This window comes from Epinephelus fuscoguttatus, linkage group LG17, assembly GCF_011397635.1.
Source record: "Epinephelus fuscoguttatus linkage group LG17, E.fuscoguttatus.final_Chr_v1".
NCBI lineage: Eukaryota > Metazoa > Chordata > Actinopteri > Perciformes > Serranidae > Epinephelus > Epinephelus fuscoguttatus.
The window spans coordinates 17,439,471-17,461,497 of record NC_064768.1 but is presented as its reverse complement, the minus strand read 5'-3'; the positions used below and the strand labels follow the sequence as shown (position 1 = coordinate 17,461,497).

The window sequence follows — 22,027 nt, the reverse complement described above, 5'->3', positions numbered from 1 at the left end:
GTGGAGGGGTGGAGGAAGATCAATCATGTGGAATAGCAAAAAAGACCTTTCAACAAACTGGCTTTCATCTTCTGACAATGCAACAAACTGGTCCTGATGTGAAACTTCTTCCTGAGGAGCAGGGGCCCCTGCCTCTAATAACTCCCCTCTGTGAACAAGCTAAATCTTTAATGGAGGGCAAGTTCAGCCAAAAACTCCTCTCCTGAAGCATGCACATTGCACGCATGGGGAAGAGGCATGGGAAAGTTAAAAGAAAACGCTACCTGTTCTGAAGAGAGCTTAGTGGGAAGACGCTGATTGTGTGTAACTTACTCTGCATGATTTCAGATATTGCTCGATACTTGCAGCACATCACACCTGCATGCGTCCAGACACCCACAAGTATCAGCAACAAAGAGAAAAAAATCAATATATACAGAGAAGTATATCAGGAACTTTTTGCAAAAAAAAAGCCTCATTTTTATTTCATCCCTCTGGCAACCCTTGCCTCTAAATATTTATTAAGTAATTAAAATAAAAGTTAAAAAGCCTCTGAAGCTCGAGGTCCTGTGGTGGTGTGGATAAAAAGCACAGCTCAGTTACAATTAATTCTATTTAAAACCTGAAGCTTAAACCGATGCCGTCTCTAATGCATTTGGGGAGTAAGGTTCTCTGTAATATGACCTAATTATCATGGGCACCATGCATGCTTTACTAGTTGCTAATGCTGCTACCCTCATAAATAACCAATAAAATCGTAACGTGTAAAAAGAAAACAAATGTTGCTGCTATGCCTTTATTTATAGATGTCAAGCACCTGCCAGTCAGAGAACCACTGAAGCTAAAACACTCTGTATATCCAAGAACAACAAACAAGACTAGGAGTCTACAGCCAAGCTAGCTGCTCAGTGAGGCTGTAATTAGGCACAGCAGTGCTTTGAGCTAAATGCTAATGACAGTGTGCTAAGATGCTCACAATAAATGTTAACTAATTTTTATAAAGCACGTTTTAAAAAAACATTTACAAAGTGCTTTGTTGGTTTATCAAGCACTGATCATTAATGAAAGTATTGGATAAAACTAAGGTACAGGATCCCTAAAGTGGTCATAATTCATCCTCTGGAGAACACAGAAGTCTGCATCAAGCAGCAACATCTGAGGCTGAAAAATGAAGCTCACTCCTTTACATTTTATTAAGGCCCAATATTACACATGATTAAGGGTGTAGCCCCTTAAGTGACAGACTAGGCCCTTTTACATTGCCAGATTTTCTGCAAATGTTGGGCCGTTTTGCCGGCAAGCTGCGAGCGTTTAGACACACAGAGCCGGATTGGCGAGTTAAGCCGAGGTGCCCAATTTTCCGCCTTGTAGGGTAGACATAACTAAAAGGAACCCTTTTAGTGTGAAAAGAGTGAGGTGGCCTTCAGCAACGGGAGGGGCTGTTGAAGACTTTTGGGAGGAGCTGTTGATGACGCCGCACGTGCGAGCCACTGGCAGTGGATAAACAGGAAACAGCTGATAGCAGGAATTAGCGAGCAGCTAGAAGCAGGAGGGAAACGCAAACCTGACAGACACTGTAAAGATGAGCAACTGGGGAGACAAGGAATTGCGCGCCGTCCTTGTCCTCACAAATAAAGAGGCCATTAACCGTCAGACGACGGGGACGGTGAAGAACGGGCCGACTTACGAGAGAATCGCAGAAGGACTGACCAGCAGCGGCTTCCCTCCCACGTCACTGTTTACGTCACACGCTGAACACGTTTTGTTACTTGCTCACGCCCCCCATTGCCCCGAAAAAGGCACATTCTGTATAAACAAAAGTAGGCAGGCAGCATTTCGCTGCACGCCCCGATTTTGTTTTTATACTGCCAATGCTGAAAAAGACTGATTGGCCTTTCATCCAAATGTGGTCACGTAGCACATTTAGCACATCACAGTAGCTATGTCCATTATTATATACAGTCTATTACAGTCTACGGTCTGCACATAATTTCATAACAATCCATCAACAATCCATGTTAGTGTAGTGTTCAAACTCAGTACTGCAACTTTTGGCAGTATCACTTGAGACACACAATCATTGAAATAGGAGTTGATGTAAAACAGTGAACACTTTTCCAGCCCTCGCAAACAACTGGAAACCCAACCCAATTATCAGAACAGATGTTGGCATTGTACATTTCTGTAAACCATGGATATGTAACTTTTGTACGTTATTATGTAGCAGATATGTTGAAACTTTACAATTCTTTACATTTCAACAAGGATGGTTAACATGCAAAGGCACAAAAACCACTTAAGGTTAGGAAAACACAACAGCTGGAAATGCCAGTGTCAGTTGTGTTGGTCTTAAACAGTAGTCTACAATGGTCCAGGCAGCTCCCCTAGGTATCAGGCTATCCACCATCCCCTCAACCTCCCGATTACAAAATCAGCTCATTTACATGTGATCAGAACTATGTACGTCACTTCAGCATCTCTGATATGATGCAACATATCCACAGTTTGCAGAAATGTACAATGTCAACATTTTCCTCTGCCGACTAAGCCAGGAAATCTGGACTTTGTGTAATCAGATCCATTCAGTCCAATAACATTTGGAAAATCCAAAAGAACCATTTAACTGAACCATCTCATTCCATTTATGCGTGTGGGGAGTCAACAGGAAATCAGCCAGCTCGGCCAGAGGAAGTGCATACTCTCAACGGTCTCAGCTGGAGACAGATTCCAGTGCAAATGCTCTGAGGCCTAACAGGAAGCCAGAGGAGGCAAATTTTATTGCAATGAATAGGTAATACATCCCTGGATCAACATTAATATCCCTGGAGCTGCTGTGCTACTGTGGCTACAATGATTAGCATGTGTTTAGCTGTTTACACGCTGGGTATTGTGCACTGTCATGATAGTGGTCTAGATTGGGGTCAGCAGCAGCCAAAGGGCTAGAAGGTGTGTTTGATGGCAGCCAAACACAATTAATGCACGCTGTTCTGTTGAGATGACAATGTGCAAAGATGTTTTAGCCAAGCCTTAAAACTTCATTCATGTACCAGGAATCTGCTGCAACAAATAACTCCCCTAACTTATTAAATATCTGTTCTTTCCATTTGTTAATTATAATTTGTCATGTACATTCCTGTATATTTTGTTTCAGACCGCTCTGTATGCTTTACTGCGAGGATAATTTTCCGCCAGGGTCAATAAAAAGCTGAGCATGAGTCATTCAGGACATAGTGTTATTTCTCTGTCATGTTTAATTGCTTCCATCATGACCCAACACACAGCGGGCACAGTGCTGTGCAATGTGCAGGAATGAGTACCTGCGCTGAGGGTGTGCTTTACGATAACAAGCACCACTTCCTAGAACTTTCACCACTTGTTAAAAACAAACAAAAAAAAACAAACTTTTTTTTCTCCCATATTTAATGTTTCTAAAGTCTCTCACTTGGCCCCGAGACAATCACTTTTAATTACTGACAGTTCAGGAAAAAAAAGAGAAAAATGCGACATGAGGGAAATAGATAGGCTGACATTTTGGCAGGCAATCAAGCATAAAAAGACTAATGGCACCAATTACAAGTGATGTGGGGTGGGTTAATCAGTGTTTCTTATACAAGGCTTGCTTTTGATTTTTTTTTTCTTTTTTCAATCTGTGTTTTACAGTGATTCACTGCCATGTATGCCTTTTCAGTCACTGTGAGAGGGGAGTGTACAAATATATAGTCACATTAATTTGAGCAGATGTACTCCATGGGTGCAACAGCAATGGGCAGTTTGCTCATAATTTGAACCTACAGAAGAAGATTAGGGCACTTGTTTTTTTTGTTTTTTGTCTTTTTGAACATAATAATGCATACTTGGTAGAAAATGTACATTTAAAAATACACATACAGTAAAAAGAGAATCTGCACACAAGGTGCAAGTTTCTTATTTGCTCAGGTACTGTTCGTTACTTCTGACGGGGGATAGGGTGGTGCAAAACAGGGGAAGCATGAGACTTATGTTATTTTATTTTGCCTTAGGAAAGGGACATACAATGTTAAATAGTTGTATTTGAATACCATCTGAACTTCAAACCCACCAGCAGGTTTGAAATAGTGATGGGCAAAGCAGTTCTTTAGATGTTACTGAATCACTAGAATCAGTTCATTAAAAAGATTCGTTCAAAAGATTCGTTCACCGAATCGTTCAGTGCTTGGCGGGAGGAGCCCTGACTGTGTACTGCGTAGTCCGACTCACTGAACTGATACACGGCTGAGCTGCTGCTGCGTCTGCCCTGCACTGGTGAGTCTCATTACTGGCCAGCCTAACGTTTTAAGTTTGTTTATCTGGAAACTAAGTCTGTTATAACAATAGGGAGATGTGTGATTGTGTTCATGTGGCTTGACTCCTGGCTACATTAGCTATTAGCTTGGAGAAAACGGTCCCTATGAAAGTGTATCGCTGAGAAGAAATTATTTGAATCACTCAGGGATTGGGGTTACGTCGTTCACCGAGTGATTCGTTCACCGAGTGATTCGTCACACAGTAGGCAGTCCATCCCTGCACTCTGGCTGCCATGCGATTCGCGAGTCCACTCCCGGGCGACACAACACTAGTTTGAAAGGCATGTTCTCTTTAAAAATCTCCAAACTCACACCAGTCATCATAGCCATAAATTGTAAACACAGAAGTTTTTGGTGGATTTTTAACAGAAAACAGAAAAATAACAAAATCTAAGCTTAAAATAGTGACATTTTATCCACCTAAAATAATCTGTTTGAAATAAAAAAATGTGTAAAATAAAAAAAAAATCAAATCCTTCACTTCTGCATGCATGACAATAGTAAAAAAAAAAAAAAAAGAAAAAGTCTTTTTTTTCAGCTCCAGGATTTTGTTTTCAACCTTTAACTTTCAAACGTCAAGGGGCAAGTTTTCAAAATCTAATTATGTCTGCTGTGCCAAGTTACTGATATTATTCTGGCCACTGATGTGTATGGTTTATTTGGGAAAACGGTCATTATGCACGTGTTGCTAATGCCGGCTGTGTGTGTGCTGTGATGCGTGGGTGTGTGATGTGTAGTCTTATTAAATAGCTGTTGGTTTTGTGTTGCAGCACGGGTGGCTGTCGTGCACCCATATTCTGCTGAAGTGCACACACAGCTTGTGTGATGATGAAGCGATTTTGTAAGGAGGATTTGCATTTTGCTTAAGAAATGAGCTGTTTGTTTTGGTGTTGCGTGTTGCACTGGCTCTGATACTTCGATTTGGTGTGAATATTAAAAATATATGATTAGGGCCTATTTATGGTGGAGGGAGGGTCATGCATTTTCCCCAGTTATTCAGAAAGGTTCAAGGAAAAATATTGTTAGCTTCAGGGAGGGGTCAATAAGATAAAAAACGAAGTCATCTGCCTCCTCCGATAAATAAAGAGCAGTCCCTTACATGTTTCAATTGTGTCATTTCCAACTGTGAAATACTTAAAATTAGTTCCCGTGTTGCCTCGATCCATTTTTAACAGTTATCAGTTGATGAACGACTGTTGTTCTTTTCAGACAAATGTCCAATTGCAAACATCACCTTTTTAAATACTGTGTGTCACTTTTTATGGTCATAACAATTCCAACCCAAAGTCATTAGCAGCTCCCCATCAATCATGTGTGCCCCCAACGTGAGAGATGTTACAATAATAATGGATGATCAGGTGTGCTGCTGCACTGTTGCTAAGTACACCGCCATAAATCCTCGATACACAAACCATGATCCTGGACTGGTGTAATATACATCATTTCCTTTTATGTACCTACTCGTTGCACCCCATTTCTCTCAAAATGTCCTTGCTATCCCTCTCCCTTTTCACTCAACACCTTTCTCTCGCTCTCCTTTATGCTCGTCTTTAAGCATCTATAGTGCTGTGTGTTCTGAGGTGATTCAGCGAATAAATATTCTTTTTATATCTGTCACTCTTGCTCCTGGCTTCGCCGGCTATGTCTGCTCGACGCTCACATAAACAGACAGCAATAACTTGCACGGGAATGAGTCCTGGAATAGTTAAGCACTAGAATATTAAACTTTAATTGGAGCATCTACACTGTGAATGTACCTGTAGACTCACGGTGTTAGACATATTTTCAGTGTAATTATAATACATCAGAGGTAAAAAAAAAAAAAAAAAAAAAAAAAAAGTGGTCTCTGTCAAGCAATACTGTCTGTCTGAACTGTATCAAGGAAGAGGAATACACTGAAATTGAAATGCTGTATTCACTTACACTATAAATAAACTAGTGTATAAAACACAATGGGTCTCAGGATAATAGACTGAATGTTTAACACTAAGTACCCTGAACAATAAGCCTCAAAATCAATTGTCTTCTATAAAGGCTACGTAAAAGTTTATATGCTATTATGTTGAAATGTAAACAGTAAACAGGGACAACAGTAAACAGGAAGCTAATGTATATTTCTGGTGCCACAGCTGCAGGAATGTTAAATGTGAATGGCTCTATCTAGAACCAGTGTTTGATTTGTCCCTTGTGGACTACTGTAGAAACAACATGGCGAACTTCTGGGAAGACAAAGATGTATAAAAAGGACTAGACACAGCTTTCTAGGTGGTGTTTCTTTCCTATGAAAGTTGCTCTGTGGCGCATGAAGCCAAAACATTAGACTTTCTAGGTGTATGGCTTGTGTTCTGAATATTATCATTTTATAGGTTTTAAAACATCTTGCCAAAGGACTGCAGTTGAAAATTAGCCAGATGGCAAACACTGGCACATTTACAGAAATGTTGATTAATGTGTGTGTTGTCCTTATAAATAAAATAAATGAAATGAAAATTTATGAGGATCTTTCACATCGTGGGACCCATAGAACGAGTGCACCACAGACTTCCACTGGCCAAGCGGCTCATTTCTGGTTTACAGTCCCTCCAGGATTCGCGGGCTGTTTTTAGGATCATTGCAGCCTGAAATGCTCGTTTCCACAGCAGCTTTTCCAAAGTATTGCGATGCATGTTGCAGTGTTTTTAAGGCATACTTTTTGCAATGAAACTGCGGGGGCAATTGAAAATTGCACAAATAGATGCTGTCTCAGATTATAAGATTATTATTAAGAGCATTCAGTGTTAGAATCTTTTTGCAGTGGCAGGAGGGGTGGGGCGGCAGTAACAGCAGATTGCCGACAATCAGCCGTTGTCGTCACTCAGTGCAGCGCTGAAGGACTGTCTCCATGAGCTGCTTGCCTCCTGCTCTCTCTGCACAGTTAGCACAAGCTAACACAGCACAACATGCTCTCATTACCACTCATCATATTTTGCTGCTTGGGCAGAAGCCACGCAGCAGCGGACAACATCCAACACCAAACTGACGGAACTGTAAAACCTGTTAATAAACATTGGGTCACATTAGCTGTGTGATGCTAAAAACTACCGCGTCACTGTGTGTGTGACTTAACTTAGGAGTAGTAGTTTAATAATAAACAGAGAGACAGAGGGTCTCAGTGAATCTATATGCTGCACGCAGCTCTACAATGAAACAAGGCTTTACCTCTTTCAGAAAGTAAAATTTGAGACAAAGTTGTGGTGGTTAAAATTGCAAGGTCAAACAGAATTCACAAGGACTGGCTGAATATGTGTTAAATGTTGCAATCACAACTGTGCAACATCCCAGAAGGACTGTGTTTATCCTTCCACTAACTTGAATGGAGATAAAACAATTTAATTGCAGCTCTTCTAGACTTCCTGATAGTGAAATGAATCATTTCTCATGCGTCTTGACACTTAAAAAAATGTATCTACTGATTTACAGACATTACACAGAGAGAGAGAGAGAGAGAGAGAGAGAAAGTCTTTTTGGGCCAAATGGATTAATTCACGTGATGGACACGAAAGTTGTAATTCCACTGTTGGCCCCTGCAAAAATTGGTTTCAAAGCCTGGCGCACCTCCCAGGGGCCTGATGGAGAGAGGACCCACTCCATGTGTACATATAATCGACTCATTCTAAGGTGACAAAAACACAATGGTATTTTCAGGTTATTGTACACTAATGAAAACATAGTTTTGAAGATCATATTTAATTTCTGCAAATATATCGTCCTGCACACTGGACCTTTAACTGTGTTTGCCGGTTACTTCTGTGCAAACTTTAAATACAGGCTAATTATACATTTAGACCTGCTTCTCCACAAAAGCCTCATTTAAGTCCATTAAGTCCATAAACATGAGTATGCAAACAAAACTCTTCATTATTCATGGGAAAATATAATGGCCTTAACAGTTTTTTACTTTGTATGTGCAAAATTCCTAACTGACTAAAACTAATGTAATTGTAATGCAAGTAATTTCGTATCTACAAAACTGTGACATTACTTTAAGAAGCTGGCTGAAGTGAAGTACCAGCGAACAGGATTATGTAATGTTTACACATCATGCTTTAATGCATTAACTGATAAGCCTATCACCACATTACCTCAAAGCTGCATAATGGTCACCCTGGCAACAAACAGAAGGCAAAACAACTCCAGTGCAATCTTTTTCTTCTCCATTACACATACATACAGTAAGTCTGGAGCCAGTGCTCAGGCATGTTTATGGGGTAATGGCCAGTCTCAGAGTACAGTAAGTGTCCTATGGCTATTGATCCAGGTTGGTAAGATCATGAGCGAGTGCTGGGAAGCTGAAGGCGTGTGCTGAGGAGTCTGGTCTGTCCACGCTGTCTGGGCTCCTGGATGTCCGGAGGTGGTCAGGGGGGCTGGAGACGGTAGCAGACTGAGTGGAACCAGCAGCGCTGCCAGGCGACCGATACAATGACTTTTTAATGGCTTCTCATATCACTATAAACTAATGAATGCGGCTCTGCGCAGTGAAACCTTACCCACCGCTTCTTGTTTAAAAAGGCATAAAAGAGCAAACTATTGAGCGTTTGGGTTTCATCGACCAGCGGGGTCGTTTTTGTTGTATAGAGTTCAGGTCATGATTTCACACTGATGTACCATTTACAGCTCAGTTCTGCAAGATGCATGAACTTCATTAAGTTTACATGACCGACGGGATCTGGGCTCTGCAGAGACTTGGCCTTTGTGGCACAAGATCGCATCTATACAAATAGTGTATTGACGGCTAAGCTTTCTGCAAATTTCCCTTTATTATTTCCCATTATGGAGCACAAGCTACAGTAATGCCTCAAACCTTACTGGACATCTGGCAGCCAAGGACTCTCAGGAGACTCTGGCAAAAGAGCAGAACATCTCATGTGATGTCAGCGGACCTGTCAAAGCAATCTGTTTTCCTCTGGCAAGGGTCAGAGGCCAGAACACTGAGCATACACACACAACATATCACAAAGAGTGCCAGTGCTGTGTTGCACCTCCAGCTAGTCCACCTGTGCATCTTTCCCTCCACTGCCTCTCTGTTTATCTTTCTTGATCATTTCCCTTTATTCCTTTCCATTTTCTTCTGCTCCCTCACATCATTTTTTTTTTATTCTGTTGGTGCCCCCTCCTTCAGCTTCATTAAGAGATCTGCACATGTTCATCCTCTGCTGCACCCTGCTCTTGTGTCCTTGAGAGCCAGAGTTGGAGGTAAGAGTGGGTTTGTTGTATTCATGCATCCCTTTGCTTCTCCCTGGGTAAAACTAGATGAAATGTGCTTCGCCTAACCTTGACGTCGCTCAGCTCCCTCTCTGCTTTTTTTTTTTTTTTTTTCCCCAACAGAAAAAAGAAAATGGCCGACTGGCAGTCCAGTGTGAAGCGCTTGGAGTGAAAGTCTGTAATTGGGGGCCCTGAGCAGGGAGTCTTCACTGCATGTCAAGGAGAATTATAGCTTGAGGTTATAAAGAAAGTATTTTTTCGGGGAGGGGGGATACTTTTCAATATGCCGCATTAGTTATGCTCATTTTCTCTCTCCCTTTCCTTTCTCATTTCAAAATACAACCGGACTCCATTTAGTGATTGAATGAATGCCATACCAGCTATGGGGTGCCTGCTCTACCTTCATTACCACGGCCAGTTTCAATTCATGCCTTAATGAAAGGAACCTTTGCTTTCACAACAGGGGATGCAATTACTCTCTCTATTTCATAACATTATTACCATCTGAGGTGTGTAGTTATGATGTGGATGTCTAGGCTGTTAAGGCTGTTTAGGATGTGTAGGCTTTGAGACCCTCAGAGACCCATGGCGTTAATGAGCAAGGTTAGGGCACACTGTGTCATTGGAACAGTGAAGCCATTTGCTTCTAAATGACATTTCCTTTGTGAGTATGAGCCCATATTAGCTGCTAATGTGGCGTGTCAGCCATGGCATACACGCATCGCATTCCTTTTTTTAAGAATAGCAACAGTGAAACTGTGGGAGACTTTATTAAATGTGATATGACCACACACCTTAAATATCTATATGGATAAGGAAAAAAAAAACATATTTGACTTTGTCAGACACAGGTATTCACTTCGTCTTCACCTTAATCACATCTTTCAGGCACTGAGCCATAGATGGAGTCTCTGAGGGAGGAATCTCGCTGACAGGAAATTATGAAAAAGAATTAATTTGACCTTCGCTTGCAGCAAGAAAAAGAGAGAGGGAGAGAGAAAGGAGGGGGGATGAAGGGGAGGGTGAATGGATGGAGTTGAGGGAGGTTTAGGGAGGAACTGCTCCCACAGAGGGCAAGATCCTGAGGAGGGGGCTCGGATAATGAGAGCTCTCAGCTCCCTCCACACTGGGGCAAGACATCTGATTCACTGAAAAGCCCAAAGGAAGGACGGTAGTCACCTTTAGCTCCTTAAGTCTTCAGAGTGAATAGTTTCAATAGTTTTTCATAAAGACTTTGGAGTAAAGATACTTGACTCACCCACGATGGCCAACAGGACATACTTTGTTCAGATAACGCATGCTGCTGGCTTTCCACAGTGACTGAATTCTGAGGGTATTTTGTTCAATCGAGCAACAAATCAGATACAGTGTGTCTTATAAAAGTTTCAACAGCTTAACCCCAATCTAACCCACTGCTCATGTGAGGCTTGCTCATGAACTGATTCGTTTGTCTTGCTATCAGTTTTGGTTATAACACCACCTCACATGTTGTTGTGGTGGTCTCAGCAACGTTTGGTTTCATTCTTCTTAAAGGGACAGTTTGGATTTTTTGAAGTTTTATGAGGTACTTATTAACAGTCAGTGTATTACCTACAGTAGATGGCAGTCAGGGTGCCACCAGTTCGGAGAAGCAGGCAAGAGTACCTTGGCACAGAAACTAAGCAATGTCTTGCTGTGGATGGGGGCAGCAACAACACGTATTTTTGCTACATAAAAAGGTTCCACCTAAAAAAAAAACAATCAGCATCGATTTAATTGTACGCTATATCTGGAATATTTTTACCACTCTACCTTGCCATCAGACACCGATTTTGGAGAGGGAACTAAAGGCATTGTACCGCTCTCTTCGAAGCCACCAGACTTTATTAACATAGACAGGGATTTTAGAAGACAGAGTAGTTGTGCGCACATCCAATCCTGTTTTTGGTCAGGTGCTGGATAATAGGGGTCCATGTAGAAAGAAGAAGAAAATCTGCACACTGAATTAGAGCTCCCAGTTTACTTTATTGACTAAAATGCAACGTTTCAACCCAAATGGTCTTCCTCAGGCAAATTCAAAAGAATGAAATGGCAGGTGGCAGGTATACATATAGGCTAAGAGCCAGGTGACATCCCACCCAAGTCATCTGTCAATCAAACAATCAGACAGTCATTCAGGCGGGCCATATATAGGCATATAATGGCTACTTAGTATGGACGAAGGATTTGCATATCAATAAGTGCAAAGAATACAGATATACAAAATATACAAATTGTTATTGGGGAAACACACAATACAAAAGACAGTTTAACTATTAGAAAAAACTATTAGAATAAACTTTTTTAGAATTTTTTAGAAAAAGTTTTGCAAAAAAACAAACAAACATAGGATTACAGTTTTAAAAGCAACACTGCTTGGAGAATAAAAACACCAAATACCAGTTCACAAAAAGGGCTTAATGTCAAAATCCTCATTAAGGCCATTAGGTGACATGGTATTGAGAAAGGAGATCCAGTAGGTCCAGGGATTTTACCTCGCTGAACACAGGAGTTGGTTGTCTTTCGCTGCCTTCATCAGTTTTGTGTGTTATTGTGTGACTGCGGTGTTTAAAAGTGGATTCACAAAAATCACACATTAACACAAACTGATCAAGGCAGTGGTAGACCAGCAGCTCCAGTGTTCAGCAAGGTAAAATTAGCCTACTGTTTTTGTCAATGGGGTCGGGCTTTGAAGAGAGCGATAACGCCCTCAGTTCCATGTTATAAAGTAATGTCTGACTTAAAGGTAAAGTGGTGAAAATATTAATAATATTTAGTGTGCACTTAATCTGACATTTATTTTTTAGGTGACAGTACATTGTTCAGTTTCTGTGTTAGTACTCCTGGCTGCTTCTCCAAACTGCCGGCACTCTGATTGCCATCCACTGTATGTAAAAACTGACTGTGGATAAGAATGTCATACAACCCCACCTCATAAAACCTGAGCTCTCTCTTTAATGGGGGAAAAGGCTGTTAAGATTTCACTGCTTGTTATTTATTGGTTATGATGCTTTTATAAAGTATTATCATTCTTCTTTTGACCCTTGACCTCTATAAACTACTGTGAGTAAAGATTTGTTGTTGTGCTTTTTACATTTTCGCCTGTTATTTATTATGTTTAATGCTGTTACATGCCCATGCAATTCAACTAATTTGTTGGATTCCTGTTCTGTAATGATATTTTACACCTTCAGAATTTAAGGAACAGTTCACCCCATAATCGATAATGCATATTTTTCCTTTTACTTGCTGTTCTATTTATTAGTCGAGATTGTTTTGGTGTGAGTTACCAAGTGTTGGAGATACCCTCTCTCCAATAAAATGAAACTATATGAGATTTCATGAATTGTTAAGGAGCCATTTTCTTTCTACCACCAAGCCAAGCTATGCCCACCAAGCATATCACTGTCCAGAAGGAAGTGTGCAGCTACTCGGGTCCATGTCATTGGTTCGACAGCCCATTGGTTCGACATCCCATTAGTCCGACTGTCTGCGGTGCTGAACGGCTCGCGGCGGGCGTATGGTGCGCTGCGACCGGCTTGAGGCGGAGCAGGCTCACGGCTTGTGTGTTTGTCACTTTCTTTTTCATTTTAACCCACACCATGATCTTTTCCTGACCCTAACCAAGTGGTTTTTGTGCCTAAACCTAACCAGACCTTAACCACAGGGCATCATGATGATTTCGAAACGGACTTCGGAACAATGAGTTTAATATGGTCGGAACAATGGGCTGTCGAACCAATGGGCAGTTCCCCAGCTACTCATGGACGAGAGACTCATGCTCGTGACAAGGTAAGATCTAAACATTAATGCCGTCCTCCTTAGCTAAGCTCCTTTGCTAGCTTAGTGTTGCGAAGCAAGCTGGCAACAGATGCACACTTCCTTCTGTGTGCTGATACAGTTCGGGGGTGTAATTCAGTAGAAAGAAAATACTTCCAACAAGAAAACTGCTCACAACAAGCTCTATGGATCATCTGGAGTAACCAGAGGCCTGTACTACGATGTAGGATTTAGTGTTAGCAAAACTACATATCCATAATTTGTCTCGAAACTTTATTATTTGCTCAACTGAAAATCTTGTTTCCGCTGATGCACTAGTCCGAGTTCTTTTGGCTGTGGTGATGTAGAGGTGTACTTCAGGGTGTTTCAGTACACTGTGACGTCAGTTTAAGCTGTGGTCAGAGGTGCAACAGACTTAAAAAAAAAACCTTTAACCTTTTCTGACATCTGCAAAGTAAGTAGTGTAAGCTAAGGGATCTTTTAGCAGACATGGCGAGATAGTTCAACAAATCCTGCACATGCTTACTGGGCACCTTGCCCCTTCTGAGTCAAGTGAACAGTGTTCTCTCTCCAGGCCTGTTAGCATTAACAAGTTATTGATTTGGCTCCTCGTTATCCCACAATCACCAGGCTGTAAAATGAAGTGTTAATCTACTAGCAGGGGAAAACGTACAACCTACGAGTGTGCATTGCTTGCCTTTATTAGTGCTTAGCTCAGTTTCTCTCCTAACTTCAGATCTTCATGTCTGCAAAGGACACATGTTGAACCACAGAAAAAAAATACAGAAAAAAAAGACAGAGGAGGACATACTGTTCAGTGAAGGTCTCTGACTGAAGAGATTTCCTTTATGAAGCCATGAAGCGCAGAGAGATAATTCATTAAGGTGCCTGGAGCAATGGAACCAAGGTCTACTAAAGCACAACAGGAAAGCTTCCTTCATTTACTGCCCCGAGGCCACAGTTCTCTACAAAAGCCGTTTTGAACTTTTTCACCCTGGGACCTGAATAAGAAATGTAGACTGTTGTGTCTGAGATTTGAGCTTAGGAACATGACTGCAACTCTTGTTATCTGCAAGCATATTTTAATCACAAACACCTACACTATGTCAGAAAAAGGGACAAGGTGCTCAAAGATTCATTATTTATTTCATTTTTTTAATGTTTGCTTTTATAGTTCCTATGATTGATTGGCGACAGCACGGCAAGAATATTAACATTTAGAAAGCGATGGAAAAAGTAAATAACAGATTGAAGCAGACAAACTGGGCACACACCAGGCACAGATGCACAAAGTGAAGGAAAGTGAAACTGTGAAGCATCTATGTCTAATTTCTTTCAAAGTTGTCTCTGTCTCCTCCTTTAAATGAGACTCTGTTACAGTAAATGAAGCATAAACAGCGAGCCTGTGTCTACATCCACAGATTAGCGCTATGTACTCAGAAAACCACTTTCATAGAGCTCTGTCAGCTGTGTAATTCAAGTTTCTTTTAAGAGTGATGATTTCACAAGCCAGTAATAGCATATTTACTGGCATAGCACTGTTATTGAAAACTCTGAAATGGTTATAAGCATGAAATTGAATACAGAAGATGAGTAAAATGAGGTTTTTTTGAGGAGGGGGAGAAATGCAACGGCGTAACAGCTTCCAATCTTTGTATTAGAGTTAATTCAGAGAGATTCAGTGCAGTCACTGGAGGCCCTTACACGCAACTATGTGAACGGTTAAATGCCATTATCAGGAAAACAACCTAATTAATCATCACATTCTCATTCCCCCTTCCCCATTGTCTCAGAGTTTGACTTTCTAAGCTGTCAGAGAGGTTAATATAAAGCCATAACTCAACTTTCATTCATTACAAGAGAGTTGGATGCTTTTGTGCAACAGCCTGTCCTCTACATTTTGTCTCAGGTACAAATAGATCTTGGTTAGTTTCTATGGATACACAGGTGAAAGCTAAATATAAACTGCACAACAAGCATGTCTGTCTCAAACACTAATTTAAACCTGTGTCATGTTTTAAAGGAACACTGTGTAATTTTGGGGGGTCAGTGGCATCTCAACTGAAACTTCTCCTGATTAGAATTCCTTCAGTGTTTATTGTTCAGGAGATTTTTACTGACAGCCGAATAATCCACAGAGGTCCCCTCCTCTCTGAAACAAACAGACCAGATTAAACTGGTAAAGAAACTACAATAAAGCAGTAACATTACAAATCAGTGTTTCTCCTATTCCGTTTGGCATGTTGCGGACAGGCCAAAAGCCCAGTGCCTGCTCATGTGTGCTCACCTTGTTTCTGATCCAGATGTTCAGGAGGGTTTTTACCATGAGAAGAATGATCTGCAGTGGTTTCCTTCTCTCCAAGACAAACAGATTCAGTGATTTAAACTGGTAAAAAAAAACACTGACTAAAGCAGATTCACGTTAAAAATCACTGTTTTTCTGAAGCTGTTTGGCATGTTGCAGATGGACCGCTGGCCTAGAACCTGCTAATGAGCGCTCACCATTCTAAAATGGCCACTTTAGAATGAAAATACAGACAGTACTTACTGACCCTCATGCTGACAAGAAGTCCAGTGTAGTTTTTTAATCCACAAAACTCGTTCGGGGTATCAGCTATTTTCAAAATGTAGGTTCCATGCACTTAAAGTGTATGGAAAAAATCCAGCTAGCTGTTATCCTCCGATACCCCGAACGAGTTTTGTGGATTAAAAAACTACACTGGACTTCTTGTCGGCATGAGGGTCAGTAAATACTGTCTGTATTTTCATTCTAAAGTGGCCATTTTCTTGAAGATCCAAGCATTCAGGAGGTTTTCACCATGAGCTGAATTATCCACACAGGTCTCTTCTTCCACAAAACAAACAGACCTGGTGATTTAAACTGGGACTTTTTCTGACGCTCTCATCACAGAGGGGCTGCTAACAAGGGTGGATGATGCGACACAAAAATGCAAAAACACAGAACATGAATGGTCTTCTCTAGAGCCGGTGTTTGGTTTGTCCAGTTCTTTGAAATACGGTGGTGCAACATTGTGGACTTAATGGACGAGGATGAGGATCCCTATGTTAGTATAAACAGCTCATTCTGAAGTCATAAAAATGCAACAATTCGTATTTTCAAGCAATTATATTCTAAAGAAAACACCCCATATCATAGTCCATTTCTGCCAATATATCCCCATAAATCCTCCACACTGGATTGCACCTGTATTATACCTTTAAATGTCCTTCCTTTATTTACTTGTTTTTTTACGTGTTGACATTTTATAGACCCATTTTTTATTGATTATATCTTTTGTTTTCATTTCCTCCCCTTCAAAGCACAGCTGTACCTGACAAGAGCTTTTCAATAAAAAAAGTCTTACCGTTAACTGTCAAAAACAAGGTTTTATTGTACATCATATGAGACATTAAGCTTTGCAATTCTGTTTTGGAATGAAAACTGTATCACTCCAGTTTTGATGATTGTCACTTTTTAATGTCAGCTGAAGGAGGACGTGCGCTCCTTCCCTGATGAGCTGAGGAAATTTGACAACTTTTATGTCAGTTTGATAGACGAACAGCAATCAACTGAGAATACAAGGTGTTTTTAGTTGCATTACCTCAGAAATTGGAAAGTTAAGGATTAAAAGTTACATTTTACTATTGTAGAGAACACATTTACATTTAATGCTTTCATTTTAATGTCTTTTTAAACAGTTTTCACCTGACAGCAAAGAAATTTATACATGTGTGAACCCAGCAGAGTCATTAAAAAAGCCTTAATAGGATGTGTGTGAATGCAGTGTGAATGTACTGTGTGAGTCACATGTATTTCACATAATGAAACATGCAATTAATTAACCTGAACTCAACTTCAGGGGTAATCTCAATTTACTGTCACTGAGCTAAGGCTTCTCTTTTATAGTATGTCATGCTCTAAACCACCTCAAGTTTTATAAAACATTACTTATACAAGTTTAATTGTTTTTTTTTTGTAATCATAACATTATCAAGAACATTTTCAGCACATTTCCTTTCACCATTGTATGAGTGCTGCTGTGCAAATGAGAAAAACGAAGCTAAACTTTGCTTCATAGACACATGCAGGGAAGTTAGGTTTTGTCATGACTTCAGTTTGGACTGATGTTTGCTTGGCACATTTAAGATGCTCATTAAATATGCACTAGAACTATGTCCAGATAGTACAAGCATGTAGGGCTGGTTACTGAACTTATGTACTTTTATAACACTGACTGAATTACTTCGATACTATAAAGTAACACCACTGGTGACTGGCTGTCTAACTGGAGGCAAAAACATTATGTTACACCCTGAGAAGGGTGACTACAGTGACTACAGTGTGTGTAACTGTAAAAATGTCAAAGAAGAGATCAGGCTTGATGCCAGTAGTTCATGATGCAATATATGCAGAGAGGACATTTGTACCATGACTGGCAACAGGATGAATTTGATAAAGCACTTCAGTGTGCATGGAATCAATTTAAGAGCAGAAAGTTGCTCCATCTTTATCTCGGCATTCAAGTCCTCCCAGCATAACAGAGCTGGACCCAGCTCCCAGCCATGGCTCCTCCGCAGCCTGCAGTCTCCTCCTCAGTGGTCAGGTGAACATGCAGTAAAATATCTGTCCCAGAGCCCTGAGGCTGCTGTGGGGTGAAGAGGACAGTCATTGGCATTCTGCAAAACTGAGTTCAGGTGAGATTTTAACATCAAAACATCTTTAAAACTGCTCTGAGTTGAAAACTGCCAACAAGCTAAGCAAATTAAAGATGAATTAAATTGGTAACAACCATCGTCCTGGAACCTGTATCAAAGTCAAGATATCCGTTCTGGTACTGAACATTTTTGAATAATACCCAGCCCTAAGTGTAAGCAATGTTAACAGCACTATTGAGGTCATGTTAATTAGTGTTTAGTGATGGTGGAATTATGGAGGCTGCGTTAAATATTTTTTGTAGCTTTCCAAAACTGACAGGTGGACAAGCATGCACACTTTCTGCAGTGATTGGGCATCGTGTTCAGAGCTGAGACAGTAAGCAAGATTTGAACTACTTTATCAAGCTCTCTTAAGCACCTCTTAATCGTGAGGGGAGCAGTGGAACTAAGTACCCTTGCTTTTCACCCTTTTCACCCTGCACTGACTCCAAAGTACCACTACGAGGTCGTCCTCTCAACACTCTGAGGCCGTTGTTGTTTGGGTATCGCTTTCTATTTGGAGTGCCTCGGTCCGTCTCTGTTGACTGTAAGCAATAAGTGATGAGCCTCCACTCTCCGCCGTCCCCGTGGCAAAGAGACAGGGAGAGAGGGGAAATCTAATTATTTCCCTCCCATGGCCCAGCAAGCCTTAAAGGTTAATCACTGTCCGTCTAGCTAATTCTGTCTGGGTACACTGCAGTAATTACAACACCTCGCTCTCTCTCGTCTGCTCTTTTCCTCTACTGTGTACCTTGCTTGCTCCGGCACACTCTTCGGCACCCTCTCTCTCTATAGATACTCTCTCTTCTGTCTCTCATGCTCTATCATGTTTGTCTTCCTATATAGATGGTGCACCTCTCTCTCTGCTATTCTCTCTCCAACATAAACCTATATACCAGAAATTTAAAATAGTGCCTGGGGCCTTTACCTTGCTAGCTAATTGCAAGCTAATGTTTACCTGTTGTCTTGATGAATTTAGCTTAATTGACATTTACTTAACAGTAGTGCCACGGGTACAACAACACAGTCCGACTACATTCACCGCTTTAATGCTCTGAGTTTCTCTTTTTAACAGGGACACTGTTCAAACTGAGCGGGGCAGCATGGAGAAAATCAAATATCACAATATTTTTGACTGAATACACTGATATTGATATTGCGATGGTATTGCTGGGTTGACCATTGATGCTTCAACAAAACATTAACAAGATAACATTTCTGATAGCCAGTCATCAGTAACATGGATATAATGACTAAATGGGTAAAAGTACATACGAAACTTCAGGTCATACAGTCAAACGAATCAACATTTTTAAAGTGACGTAGTATAAGAGCTGATTTTGTCATCGGGAGGTGGAGGGGATGGTGGATGGTGGGACATCTAGGCAGGACGCCAAGCTGAAAACCACTGCAGACCACCGTCCGAGATCAACAAACAACCGGACTGGTATCGTAGGCTTGCTTGAGTGTCTTGAAGATGCATTTCACCTCTCATCCAAAGGGTTTCCTCAGTTCAACCAAGCATCTTCAGGAAACTCAAGCAAGTGCAGCTGCTTACGATATCGCACCTAGGATTACCATGACCTGGATGACTTTGTGATTAACATTTTTATTTTCATTGTTTCAACAATACAATAGGAACAGTAACCCCCCTCCCCCAACAAACAAACCCTTCCCAAGCCACCACCATCCATGCTGATCCCTTTCTGGTTACCAACATCAACCATTGTGCTCCTTCATGTACAGCTATTACAGCTACACAGCCTGCATCAATGTAGACAAAACACAAAATAACTATAACAAAATTAGACACAGAAAATGACTCCAAACAAGGTTAATACAGCACAAAGTAATCACTGCATTAAAGAGTTAATTGGTAAACAAATGAAAAAATAAAAGTAATAGTAGCTGAATAAAATGCAAACACATAAGAAGCACTATTCTGTTTTTACTCACAATAATGAAAACTTGCATCTCTCCACCATCCAACCCCTTTCAGGAACCCTTTAAAAATTTCATGTATTTGCCCCACTTTGCTTCATATAGATCCAATCTACCCAGTTGTTTATATGACATTTTTTCAAATGCTGCAACTCGTGCCATCTCTACAGCCCACTCTTGAAGAGAGGGAACCCCCTCCGTCTTCCATCCTCTGATAAGTATTTGTCTGCCAATCATAATACTGGTTTGGACAAAACTTTTGATATGTTTATCCTCTCATACCAGAACTGAATCATCACCCAAAATAAATAATCTAGGTATAAATGGCATTTGTATCTCTGTGATCTCACACAAATTATCATGAATATTGATCCAGTATTGCTGGACTTTATCACATGACCATAAAACATGAACTAAATCACCTTCCTCAGATTTGCATCGCCAACAATTTGATGTGGGTAATAACCCTAATCTAAATAATCTGGAAGGAGTCCAATAAAAACGATGTATAATTTTGAATTGAATAAGACGTACTCTTGCATCCCTTGAAACTACTTTAACACTTCTACAAATTCTGTTCCACTCTTCATCACTGAATGTCAGATTCAGATCCCTTTCCCATGTCTTCTGCAAAGCTGAAATGGGCCGTTGCCAAGAGTCTGAATCATCATAGAATAATAGACAGCCGCCTCGTGCCCCTTTCCATAACTCTTTATAATTTTATCTAGGAATTCTGCATTTTGGGGAACCGCTGCACCGGACCTGAAAATCCCCACCAGCATATGTCGAAGTTGCAGGTACCTAAAAAAGTGAGACATAGGGATATTGAACTGCCGCACCAGATCCCCAAAAGATTTTAAGGAACCATGACAATACAGATCACCCAATGTGACCACACCATTCTCCCGCCATATTTTCCAATAAATGGGAAATTTACCAATTCGTAATTTAGGATTTAACCAGATACTTGAAGAGACATTCAGAAAGGGATCAAATTTAAATATTCGAGCAACCTTAGTCCAAATTAATTTCAGATGAGAAATTATTGGATGTGTTTTTGCTTTTTTACTTAATTTAGTAGACAAGACTTGAATGGGTGATAGAGGGGCCATTACAGCTTGTTCCATACCGTACCATGGGGGGGCCCTTTCGGGAGGGAGAGACCAATGGGCCAGATGCCTTAGATTAAAAGCGTAGTAGAAAAACAACATCTTCAGCCCTAAGCCTCCTCTATCAACTGGTCTTTGTAACTTGCTGTGGTTCAAACGAGGGCGTTTACCATTCCAAATAAATATCTTGGATACTCTGTCAAACCTTTTAAAATAATAATGGGGAATTTCTAAGGGGAGGGACTGTATAAGATAATTAAGTTTGGGAACACAGTTCATTTTCAAAACGTTAACTTTACCTGCCATAGATAAATTAAGAGTTGCCCATCTCTCAACATCACAAGAAATTTTCTGTAATAATGGGTCAAAATTAACTTTGACCAAATCTTTCAGCTGTCTAGGAAATCGGATACCCAAATACATGATACCTTGTTGAGGCCATTGAAATGCCCCTGGATGGAAGGCAGTGGAGGGGCAATAAGCCGTTAGGGGGAGTGCCTCAGACTTGGACCAGTTCACCCTGTAGCCAGAGAACTTCGAAAATGAGTTTATGATTCTTAGAAGACATGGTACAGATCTGCTGGGTTCAGACATCAGTAATAAAATGTCATCAGCATAAAGCATCAATTTATGTACCATCCCACCTACAGTGACACCCGGGAAATCAGTCCCCACGAACAGCTGCTGCAAGAGGCTCAATAGCCAGAAACAGAAAAGCAAAGGAGAAAGGGGCGAACCCTGCCTGGTTCCTCTACCCAACATAAAATAATCCGAGACTAGTCCATTAGTCTGCACTGCTGCTTCTGGGTGCTTATATAATGCATGAATCCATTTTCTAAAGGTAATACCAAATCCAAACTCTTCTAAAATTTTGAATAGATACCCCCATTCCACCATGTCAAACGCCTTTTCGGCGTCCAACGAGATTGCTGCAACTGGGGA

The 22,027-nt window shown here is 40.8% G+C and overlaps 1 protein-coding gene across 8 annotated transcripts in view; it reads right to left on the bottom strand.

Moving 5' to 3' along the window:
• samd12 (sterile alpha motif domain containing 12) overlaps nucleotides 1–22,027 on the bottom strand; it is a 224,204-nt gene that overhangs the window by 127,203 nt on the left and 74,974 nt on the right. For 2 of the 8 annotated variants that reach the window (XM_049602669.1, XM_049602664.1), the window contains exon 5: nucleotides 16,708–17,986. The exons of 5 other annotated variants lie outside the window; for them this stretch is intronic. In XM_049602669.1, the coding sequence (XP_049458626.1) occupies nucleotides 17,934–17,986 (53 nt within the window). In that variant the 3' untranslated portion in view covers nucleotides 16,708–17,933. Of the gene's footprint in view, nucleotides 1–16,707; nucleotides 17,987–22,027 lie in introns of those variants that run through there. One more of the 8 variants, XM_049602665.1, reaches the window with a different exon arrangement.